The 11,501-nt window shown below is 48.6% G+C and overlaps 4 protein-coding genes across 4 annotated transcripts; 3 read left to right on the top strand and 1 right to left on the bottom strand.

The window, feature by feature from the left end:
- Nucleotides 1-258: 258 nt before the first annotated feature.
- Nucleotides 259-2,103, bottom strand: SPSK_06120 (pantothenate transporter; the record flags this gene model as incomplete). The annotated part of the gene is made up of 4 exons (XM_016732827.1): nt 259-1,366; nt 1,452-1,612; nt 1,667-1,783; nt 1,843-2,103. The coding sequence occupies 4 exons, from the start codon at nt 2,101-2,103 to the stop codon at nt 259-261; spliced, it is 1,647 nt and encodes a 548-aa protein (XP_016592761.1).
- Nucleotides 2,104-2,747: 644 nt separating this feature from the next.
- Nucleotides 2,748-4,324, top strand: SPSK_06225 (xenobiotic compound monooxygenase, DszA family; the record flags this gene model as incomplete). The annotated part of the gene is made up of 3 exons (XM_016732932.1): nt 2,748-2,861; nt 2,930-3,118; nt 3,179-4,324. 3 exons carry the CDS (start codon nt 2,748-2,750, stop codon nt 4,322-4,324), a joined length of 1,449 nt encoding a protein of 482 aa, XP_016592762.1.
- Nucleotides 4,325-7,399: 3,075 nt separating this feature from the next.
- Nucleotides 7,400-8,649, top strand: SPSK_06337 (uncharacterized protein; the record flags this gene model as incomplete). The annotated part of the gene is made up of 2 exons (XM_016733043.1): nt 7,400-8,081; nt 8,150-8,649. 2 exons carry the CDS (start codon nt 7,400-7,402, stop codon nt 8,647-8,649), a joined length of 1,182 nt encoding a protein of 393 aa, XP_016592763.1.
- Nucleotides 8,650-10,415: 1,766 nt separating this feature from the next.
- Nucleotides 10,416-11,321, top strand: SPSK_10711 (uncharacterized protein; the record flags this gene model as incomplete). Its single annotated transcript, XM_016737013.1, has 1 exon — nt 10,416-11,321. The coding sequence occupies one exon, from the start codon at nt 10,416-10,418 to the stop codon at nt 11,319-11,321; it is 906 nt and encodes a 301-aa protein (XP_016592764.1).
- Nucleotides 11,322-11,501: the final 180 nt, after the last annotated feature.

The following is an 11,501-nucleotide window of genomic DNA, read 5'->3' on the forward strand; positions in this document are numbered from 1 at the left end:
GCATTTTAAATCATGCCGGTTACATAAAAAGTCGTGCGTTTCGTTTGTATGATGTTTTCATCATAGATCTAAAATTCTGACTGAGGCGACAGTGTTCCAGCCATCTACTGCCACCCATTTCATGTGCAAGCCGGACGACCCCACGGTGCTACAACGGAGCTAAACCATTGGATAAAATCAGCCCCGTCTCGGGGCTGTCAAGGGGAACACACCCATAAACTAACGTATGTCTCACTAAAGGATCTAGTTTCCTCGGGACTAAACGGAGTCCGAAGACTTTGTTTCGACGTCTTTTTGAAAATGCACTCCCTGGTAGAACTGGCGCTCACGATAGACGCGGATGTCATCGTCAAATACGGTTCGTCCTTCCTTGCGAGATTTGATGGCCTTCCGCTGAACACGCAAGACGTCATACTCGGTATTGCGAGTGAGGTACCACGTCCAAATGTTTGCAAGCCAACCAGCAATAATGCACGAAGCAGCTATAGCGAAGCTGGTCTTGTAGCCATTGTAAGCCCAGCGGCTCTGAAATAGCTGTGGCCCAACAACTCCTCCAAGCTGTGCTATTCCTGACTGAAGACCATATGTCAGTGCAGTGCCGGTAGTTCCGACCAAGGTTGCCGATCGCCAAGCCCAAAAGGGAATGAAATAGGACTGATAGAATAAGCTCCCCAGAATACAAGCAATGTATATGCCCACTCGATTCGAAATTGTAAAGAAGAGGACAAAACAAACCACCATGCCCGACATGATGATCATAATGTATGCAGGGCGAACAATGTAAGCGCGGTCTATAAACCAGGCAGAGAAGATAAGACCGAGAATAGCAACAAATGCAGGCACGATGTTCAGCAGTTGGTTTTTGGGGAGGGCCGCAAATCCCAGGTTTGTAATGATCGTTGGAAGATACCAGGTCAGCGAGTAGCCGCCAAGATTGACCAGCGTCTGTGAAAGAGTAAAGGACCAAATGAGAGGTGACTTCAAGGTGGCGCGGATCTCTTTGCGAGAAAAATTCGGGTCGCTCGTCAACGGCGCATTTTCAGGCAGTCGTGCTTCGATAAACTCGCGCTCGCGTTCCGTGAGCCATATGTGGGAGCGAGGGGACTTTGGATAGTCTGGCAGAAGGAAAAACACAATAGCCGAGAACAAAATCGTGACACAGCCTTCAATAATGTAGACCCATCTCCAGGCACTTATGCCACGGACCTCATTCATGTAGCTGATGCCATAACAGAGAAGAGAGCCCACAATGGATGATAAGCCTGAAATACCGAAGAACCACGCCACTGGTTTTGCAATCTCGTCGGTACGGTACCAGCTTGATAGTTGAGCCATGACACCGGGAAACATGCCGGCCTCGAACATGCTGAAATCGTGTTAGACATAAAATTGTCTCCAAATTTGTCTCCATAATTAAGACATGTAGACGGAAGACAATAATTGTAACATACCCGAGCAGAAAACGCAGTGCCCAGAGCTGATTATGCGTTTCAACAGCCGCGTGGCACGCCGTGATAATACCCCAAGTGAGGAAAATACGGCCTTGCCAGACATGGGGTGAGAATCGCTTGAGCAAAAGGTTGCTCGGCGCTTCGAAAATAATGTATGCGATCTGCAACTTGGTTGGTCTGTGGTTCACCATTTCAAGGCAGAGGCAAGAACTTACTCCATTAATTGAGCCACACCAGTTGTACTGGTCGGCAGTCATCTGCAGCTCCTTCAAGATGTTGCTTAGCTGGCCTACCTGGAGCACCTTAACGTTCGACATGTTGTTTACGTCAATCTTAAGGTGTTAATATTTCATCCGCTTCTAGTGTGGTGTTGGTGATAATGACGACTTACAGATTTGATCATGTACATCATGCCAATCAAAACGCAAAAACGATAATCAACTTTGCGCATGATTGACCTCTCCTCTTCAGCAGTAAAAGTTTCGAGGAAAGCAACGCGTGCCTCAGGATCATCCCGCAGCTCTGTACCGGCACCACGGGACCGCCCCTCGAAGGATTGGCGAGCCACCTGTGGTGGTTCAGGCACAGCGGAACTGGCGTTGACGTCAACATCGTGTATTGACAGAACTTGTGGCTCGATCTCCTTGGACATGTTGAAGAAGGAAATTAAGTGTTGCTGGTTGCTATATGCTGTTCTTGGTACCATACATGAGAATTTGTTTTTAATGTGAGATATCCTCGAGTTTTATATATGTACACGGCCACAGAAGATGTATCCAACACGATCGCAAAGTCAATGCCTAGATACCCATTATGCGCATAGGTAAATAGTATGGAAAGACTTCTACCTGGCGGAATTAGATGGTATATGTTTATTGCCACCCTCGGGTATATCGGGACCTGAACTGTTAATGTCGATGCCCCCCACTTACCATATGGCGCTATCCCTAGACTATAAGGCGCCAGCACATCACCATATGCATCGCATCCCAGCTATGGCTATTTCCTTTAACGTACGGGGCAAAGTATACTTGAGGGTTTTGCGAAACATGCCAACTTTTTAATTGATGGATTCGTTGCAGATTAGATCATAGGAGTGTGAATCACGACATGACTATTTAGTAAACATTGAGCGGTTTTGGTAATGTGGTATGACACCCCGATAGTTTTTCCCGCGTGGTGTTTGCGATATCGGGCTCACTGTCTTTAAAAAAGCATATAACACGTTGCTGCCCGTGAACTGGAAAAAGGATAAGCTGACATTGAAAGGACAGTGCCGACAGTACACGATTCAGAATGGCAGACACGGGAACCAAAGCGGCCCATGATCTGGGCAACGGGAAAACCCAAATCTTTTTGAATGCATTTGATATGTCTACGGTTGGCCACCTATCGCCAGGGCAATGGAAGGTGAGTGCAATACGGATGTGCGGATCTTCGGTTTGAGTGGCTAGGAAAATTGCTAAGATGCATACAAGAATCCAAAAGATAAATCTGCGACCAAGCGCAAACTTGACTACTGGATTGATCTAGCGAAGACGCTTGAGCGAGGTGGCATCAATGCGTTGTTCCTCGCCGATACGTACGGCGGTTACGATACCTACGAGGGCAGTCTTGACAACTGCATCCGCAGAGCTGCACAGTGGCCCATCACGGACCCCAGTATTGTATGATGATACTTTTATTAACGCAATCCAATGGCAGACCAAAACTCTAACATACCATAGCCAATCACTGCAATGGCAGCTGTCACCAAACACCTGTCGTTTGGTATCACGGCATCCACTTCCTTTGAGCCGCCCTTCCTGTTGGCGAAGCGGTTCTCGACTCTGGACCACTTGACGGACGGCCGAATTGCTTGGAACATTGTCACATCCTGGAAGAAGTCGGCGTTTCAGGCGATTGGTATCGACGCACCCATCGAACACGATCTTCGGTACGAGCAGGCAGACGAATACCTGCGTGTGACGTATAAACTCTGGGAAGGGTCTTGGGCCGATGATGCTGTAACAGAAGATGCCGCAACGGATATTTATGCGGACCCTGACAAAGTCCGTACCATCCACCATCATGGTCGTTTCTACAATCTCGACTCTCGGCACATCGTAGACCCGTCTCCGCAACGCACACCATTCTTGTTCCAGGCAGGCACATCCAGTGCCGGGTCATCTTTCGCGGCACAGCATGCTGAAGCTATCTTTGTGTCTAGCCACGCTCCTGCTGTGCTTCGCCCGAAGATCGACAACATCAGAAAACTTGCCGCGGAAGCCGGCCGTGACCCACGCTCAATCAAAGTCTTTGCAACGTTCACACCAGTCCTTGGCCGCACGGACGAAGAAGCCAAGGAGAAGCACGAAGAGTTCAAAAAGTATGCTTCAACCATTGGGGGTCTTGTCCTTGTCAGTGGCTGGACAGGAATTGATCTATCTGCCCTGCCGCTCGATAAAGAGATCACTGGAGATGACGCGAGCGTTCCGGACCGCGTGCACAGCATCCTTGATGCATTCTCTACGACGAGTGAGGAGATCCCTAAGTGGACACCACGGGTCATTGCTGAGCGTGCCTCAATCGGTGGTCTGGGGCCTGTCTCGATCGGCAGTCCGGAAACAGTAGCCGACGAGCTGGAAAAATGGATTCGTGAGGCAGATGTGGACGGTTTCAATCTTGGTTATGTTATTACGCCCGGAAGTTTTGAGGACATTGTGGACCTCTTGATTCCTGAGCTTCGGAAGCGTGGTATCTACCCTGAACTCCCAACAGACGGAGGTGAAGCACTCACCGCACGTGAGCGGATTTATGGAAAAGGACAACAAGGCCTTCGCAATGACCATCCAGGAAAGAAGTACGCCTACGATTCGTACGTGGAGGAATAAAGTCTTAATAGATATTTACCCGATGCTGCTTGCCTGCCCAGATCCGGTGTCGGTCATCTAGCTAGTCGCTCATCTAAACGAAGAAATACGTTGGTTTATTTCGTCACGAGAGACGCTATGTATTCATCTTACTGGTATATTTTAAAGATGGTCCGGCCAAAACCGTCTATCCTGACAGCCGTCAGCCGCCAACACCATTAGCTGGGACCACATGATCAGGGAATCACTGTGGAAACACCGTAAAGCCAGTGTCTCTTTTCTGGGCCCCTGGACCTCGTGGCCTGTGGCCGAGGGATTGCTCACCACAGGGACTGTATGTGGAGACAAGTTATTAAGTCAGTGAACACATTGTATGTTTACATACTTAGCACGAACTTGGATACAATGCCTTCGCGTCACAGATATTGGCCGGGCTGTTCGCGCACAACGGTGGCCAACAAGGCGAGATACACGGCGACTATATTGTACATCAGAATAGCTTATGTTTCTTTTTTGTTTACTTATGTGATTTCAATAAGTGACAGTCTGGTTTTTAAATCGTGACTTAGCAACTAGAGTTTTTTTGCTTGTTATTTATTGTGCGGTGATCATGGCGTACTTTGTCCTGTAACTGTTTTGCTTCATTAGAAGCATTTTTGAACCGAAGCACAAAAGCTTAAATATTCATTTTCTACTTTTATTCACCAGAAATTTAAAAACAAAAAAATCGTCTTTTCTGTCCTTACCTTATCTCCTTCCAACACCCACTGTCAGTGCCGGTCGCTTACGGCCAACTTTCTGCGAAACCTGCGAAACCTGCCGCGTCGAGGACACCAAGTGCCCACATGCACCACACTGGCCACACTCTTTGCGTTCTCTACGTCTGTCCAACATGGAATGCTGTTTGTAGATTTGTGTAGGCTGAAACCCACGTACCTAGATATGTATGTATATATTTCTATCCAAGCGTGTCTCTGATCCGCGGTTGCCACAAGATACCATACATCATAATTAGAAATAGTTCGGGGAATATGGCATCAGTGTAATCCTTTCGTCACCGCCTCTTTTGGTTAATGTGTACGTGTGTTTGTGGGTACGGCACTCCACCCCACTTCAGTACGATTATCGAATTCCACGTCGCCTTTTTATATTTATCGCCTTTTTTCCCTTGTGATAATTAAGTTCGGGACAAGCTTCTTAAGTGTGGTGTTTCGGTCCTTAGTTTACCTTATGAGTAGCACGAGTGGACTTTCTCTAGTTATCTTAACACATTATGTAGTCAGATTTGTAATGACGGAGTCTTTATTTACTAGTGATAACACTAGGACTTCTTTTTATGGTCTCCGGAGGCGTGCCATGGTGGGATGAAATTATATAATACCCCATGTAACACTGCTGCTATAATCGGCCCCAGAAACCATATCCAATAATATGAAAAGTCCCGCCTTGCTATGGAAAAAGCAAAACACCTCGCTGGGTTTAAACCGGCCCCCAAATACCCCGGCGCCGTTCCCGTTGTGACGAAAGCAACAAGCCCAAAAACCGCACCAACCAATGCTGGCCCCAACTGCGGCCCAAAAATGACAGCCTGCCTCGGATCCAGGCCAACCCCAAACGCAAGGAATACCAAGTATAACGATGAGCATATCTCAAGAAGCATCACTTGGCCGGCTGACTGTTCTGTTGGATCGAACCAACAGCCCGTTGCATGTGATGTAATGGCCTTCGCGCTCCCCCACGTACCTAGCAAGAGCCCGCCTGCGACCGCGCCTCCAATCATTTGAAACATGATGTAGATAAATCCGCGTGGCACAGGGCACAATCCAGCGACGACCGTTGAACAGGTAATTAATGGATTCAAGTGCCCCCCCGATGCTGGAGCTGTTGCATAGATGCCACTGGCGATGAGCACGCCACTCCAAATAGCCACATAAGAGCCGATATCTTTGTCACCATATCCGCCAATGGTCAAACCAAACTGGCCCGAAAGCCACACCAGTGCTGAAGTGCCGACGCTTTCCACAACGGCAGCTTTCCAGATGCTTGGGTCTGTCCAGCCTCTAGTGTAGTAACTGCGCTGTACAAACCAGGGTCGCTCGGCCGGCTTATGTGTATACGTTGAACTGCGAGCGAAGGAACCGTCAAAGTCGGGAACGGAGAGGGATCCCTTATGTTGGGTAACAGTATCATATCGAGTCGATCGTCGCGATAGGGGTGTGGGGGCGAGATTTGTTTGGTGACCATCGGTAATATTCAAGGGTAATGCCTGAAATGCCGTTGTCGGCGAAGGGATTTGAGTGTCACCTTCTGCCATTGTTTCGAGTCGATTAAGGTTTGCCAACCGAAAAGTTAATACCAAAAGCGAGCTTTTCGGAACATTCAAACTGAAAGAAGTTTTTGGTCTTTAAGTGTGATGATATTTCGACGATTGCAGTGCAGTTGAAAATAATAAAAGGGGTTAGGTTTTAGATTAAGAATCCGTTACTAAGTTTGCTGATACATGCTTACATATACGAGTATATCGTCCGTAGTTTAAGCTTAAAATATGAAAGCTGGGTCTTTCGCTGCGACTTATTACGTAAATCGTGGTCAAACGTCCTGGTTACGATTGAGGAACCACGAGGCTTAAAGAGGCCAGGGCGGTCAAGGACATCCCCTAAGGATAGTCACGTGCTAGAAACAAAGGGACTGCACAAGGATGACTAAGTATGTTATAAAACAGAGTACGGAGTGTAAACACAAAAGGCATTTTACATCCAAAGATATCTCGCCCTTCCAGAACAAGAACCAATCATATACTACATCCTTCGTATTTGGCCAATATCCGGTATTTAACCACAACGTACAAGATTCTTAACGCCTGCACCCACACGCAGACAGCGACAGCGCCAGTTAAAGCTCACCAATGTCAAACGGTCAGTACCTTGGGCGTGTCCACTTTACCGCCGTTGACTAATCGGGGCTAGCGTATGTTGAACAAGTCGTCAACTGATCTGAACGCCTTCTGTAATTCTGTGGGCGGGCATGTCGCTCCGTCGTCACATTTCTCCCCTTTACACAGCCTGTATTATTACGGCCTAAATTTCGACTATCGCCATGGAAAAAGATCGGCAGTGTCAAGCAAGTCCCATCGAAACACTGTCGGTCGAGCTCGTGCACTTGATCCTCTCTGCCGTGCCAGATGTCGAATCCCTGCGCGCCGCAGTCTTGTCGTGTCCGTTGTTCTATGGTTGTTTTCTAGAGGCAGAGGCATCCACCACAGCACTGGTCCTGCGGAACCAGATCGATGATAGCGTGCTCCCTGAAGCGATGGCCGCCGCTGCTTCTTTGCAGCTGCGGCCCCATGGTGCGCAGCAAAATGACAAAGACGCGGTCGAGCATTTCGTCGCTAACAGCCTCCGCCGGAGATCTATGCCTCCCCGGTCTTTGTCGCTGCGGGACGCGCTTCTGCTTGGGCGACTCCATATCTACGTGGACCGCTGGGCCACCAAGTTTGTGACTGCGGCTTTGGGCCAAGATGCCCTCCACAAATCCCAGCCAGGATTGGCCGCGACGTACCAAGAGATATGCCGCATCGAGCGAGCATTGTACCGCAATGAAATCTATTGCAACCTTTTCCGGGAAGTCCCGACGAAGCAGTCGATTACTAGTCTGACCCGAACAACGCCATCCATCTTGTACGCCGAGCAAAAAGAGCTCTTCTTTGCCAATTTTGCGCGCTGGGAGAATGAGCAGCTTGGCTGCATACACGACTTCCTCGCACGCGCTGTGTCGCCATGTCAGTTTCCCACACAGAGATAGCTGTTTCCGCTTAAATATTTTGTACTGACGAGAAAACAACGATAGCTTTCGATGACGTCGCAGAGCATGATATCTCTTGGGGTGTCTCGTGTGTGCCATACGGCGTCGGGGTGGGCTCACCTCCTCTTGAACACGTCCTATCATGGGGCCTTGCGAGGTTGTATCATCTTACGGAAGCAGAAACATATGAGGAACGGTACCGGCTCTTGGATGCCGGCCGAAACCCAGCGCCCACGTATTCCTTCCTCTACGAAGGGCTACAAATGGCAGCAAACGAATATGACAGTATCGTCTTCTACGATGACATACAGCCGGAGGACGAAGCTCGCTACTTCCATACGCCATTCTTTGCGGACCCTGATACTGGACCGGCGGATGTCTGGCGCTGGGCACATATAGATGAAAGCTGGCAAAACTGGGTATACCAAGAGGATCGTAGCCATCTGCGTCGGTGGGCATACGTCCTGTGGGATCGGGCGCGTCTGGAGGCAACTGGCATCTTTGAAACTCCAATGGAGAATCTGATTAGGTCGAGGGAGGAGTAAATTTTGGAAGAGCAAGAGGCTGAACGACACCTGGGATATATGCAAAATTCTTGTGAAAAAAGGCAAGCCGTGTCTAGAAACGGTGGGAAGGGCTGGTGGAGTTGGGGCGACCAAAGCAAGGTGCAATGGCCTCTCCGACCCAAAGTAGGATAAGTCTTAACGCCACAATAAAATAATTTTTTACGGAAGGACAATAGAATCACCTGAGGAAGATGATTTATAAGGATCATTATCTTGCCGAGCTTGAGACTGGGCTAGTCCTTGAAGCTCACACAGGTAAGAATTTATTCATATATGCTCCCTTCTTTTTTTCCTCTCCTCGTTGTCACTCGTCCTTTTGTTCCGTTACTGTTGCTTACGTTTCAGCACACTGCCTCGACTCTATTCGGTCCTTCTTGTAATGCTCGGCCGATACAAGTCTATCACCCTTAACTGGATTGACGACTATTCCATTTCTTGGGCTAATTCTCCAGCACCCACATGTGTCGTGACTGGAGCAAGTTATTGGCTTGGGCGCGTTCAGAATATGAAGAAATGATAAGCTTTTCGAAAAATGGCCAGGGTATACGGCATCCCGTCTTTAGAGATACGGCCAGTGGATCTTCTTTCCACGTCCCTTTGAAAGAAGAAGACGTACATATTTTAGAAGGTTAGGGCTAGGAAGTGTATGAAAATTTTACTTTTGTCCAATGCATTACGAGAGAGTTGGTCTTCTGAGCATACATTACATCGGCGTAAATCGTGAAAGGCTGTTCTGTTATGTCGTTTAGTTTGCCTGGGCATTGTTTGAATTCGTAGAGAATGCCGTTGACACTGCAGTTGTCCATCTCCATGATGTACAATCCCCGTTTGGGTTAAGGGAGACCACCGGACAAGACAACGTGATGGAGCATATCTGGGCCCTGTAGTATTTGTCCTTTTTCTTTCTACAGCATGATATCACTTTTGTTTTTCTGTTAGCCAAAATGTTTGTTTGTTCGTGGGCTAGGATCCGACTGCCGCTCTCCCAATATTATCTCAATTTTAATTGTTCCTCTCCTTAATTATTTTTGCAAGGCCGATCTTCGCCTCCACGTGTTGGTAACTGGTGTGGGTGAGGCCGAGGCTAAGCCAAGAACTGAAGCCATTAGAGCAACGCAGCAACCCTAATGTCATCTAAGTGCCTTTAAAAATATAAACAGCATTCACTCTCATCAATTTCATTCCGGATATTCTCATCATATTCATGTTTACTTCTTCTCATCTTTATTTTTTATACATTGTTCCCCTGCCTCGGTCACTGTGGACGCAAGAACGCTAACGATCGTGATGGTTGCCGAGCACACGACCGGCCTTTTGGCCCCTACTGTAGTTGTCAAATCGGCATCGGTCACAGATAAAAAGCGTGAAAAGACACTACGATAGGGAGTCAATAAATAAAAGAATGAATAATTAATCCACTGTGGTAGAGTATCAAGTTGTACCCCAAAGTGCCCTGTGAGGTCTGTTGATGTGTGACTCGTCAGCGCTAAACTCCCCGACTTTTTCTTATCCAGTGCCTCGAAAGTCTGTCGTGCTATGTTCCTCTGGCATTCTGCCCCAGACCCACTGCGGGGGGCGTTTATCGCCATGTCAAACTGCCCGAGCGTTACAATAGCACACGATGCCCAATAATTATTTGTTCCTTCTTTCTTCAAATAACTATAACAGGAAACTTACCGGATTATCTTAATGTTAAGGGCGACAAGCTCCTCGTCGGCCTAGCGCCGCCCTCAAAGATCGAGGCCATGCTCAATGAACCGTTTGGTCCGCTGTGGCGCGAGCCCCATCTACAAACGGGCATCCAGATGCGGCTATGGCGATCCCACGACGTCTTCCAAACAACCATCAGAGACGTCTACGCTGCGATCCAAGAAATGTATCACAAACTCGGTCTGCGGCCAGAAGGGACAGCCCAGTTGCTCGAGGGCAATAGCAGCAGCAACAGTACGATCAACAGCACTCGTCAGCGCCTGCTCAAACGGGTGTCCTTTTCACTACGCAAAACCAGCTACGACGACCTGCTCTCATGCATAAAGGACGGTATCGCGAGCCTGGACACACTCACTGCACAAAATGTGGAGTTGGAAAAGAGCCACAAGATACGTTCCCAAAGTCGGCATTTGGTCCTATTGCGACGTGCCTTGAAGAGCGTGTATCGAGCGCTGCAGCATGGGCTCGGCGTGCGATGCATCGACTCGCATGTGCTGCATCTTGCACTCGCGTCGCGGCCCGCGAATATCACACCCCATGACGATGACGAAACCGTCTCCCAGGGCCTGTCGTTCCGCCTTGCCATTATAAACCACCCCGAGGCGGGCGCGTCGGCGTCGGCTCTGTCCTGCAATCATGTGATGGTCCGGGAGTTGGCAACCGCCGTACCTCCATCACCATCAATACCATTACCGCCGTCACGTTCGCCATCCCCGATCCTCCCTCACGTAGTATCCCCGGCCACTCCGGTCACCAAAAAGATGGGTCGAAGTCGAAACTCGGTCAGCTTCCTCGGACGAGACCGCATATTGTCCGGTAGTAGCAGCATCAACGCCAGCTCAACGGATGTCCAAATCACCAGCATCACCAGCATCACCCACAGTACGGGGACCGGAAGTAACACGAATATTGCCAACACCAAGTTAGTTAGGGCTAGTTAAGGTTAGTTAGGGTTAGTTAGGGTTAGTTAGGGTTAGTTAGTTAGTTAGGGTTAGTTAGTTAGGGTTAGTTAGGGTTAGTTAGGGTTAGTTAGGGTTAGTTAGGGTTAGTTAGGGTTAGTTAGGGTTAGGGTTAGTTAGGGTTAGTTAGGGTTAGTTAGGGTTAGTTAGGGTTAGTTAGGG

Source organism: Sporothrix schenckii (genome assembly GCF_000961545.1).
Source record: "Sporothrix schenckii 1099-18 chromosome Unknown Cont38, whole genome shotgun sequence".
Taxonomy (NCBI): Eukaryota; Fungi; Ascomycota; class Sordariomycetes; order Ophiostomatales; family Ophiostomataceae; genus Sporothrix; species Sporothrix schenckii.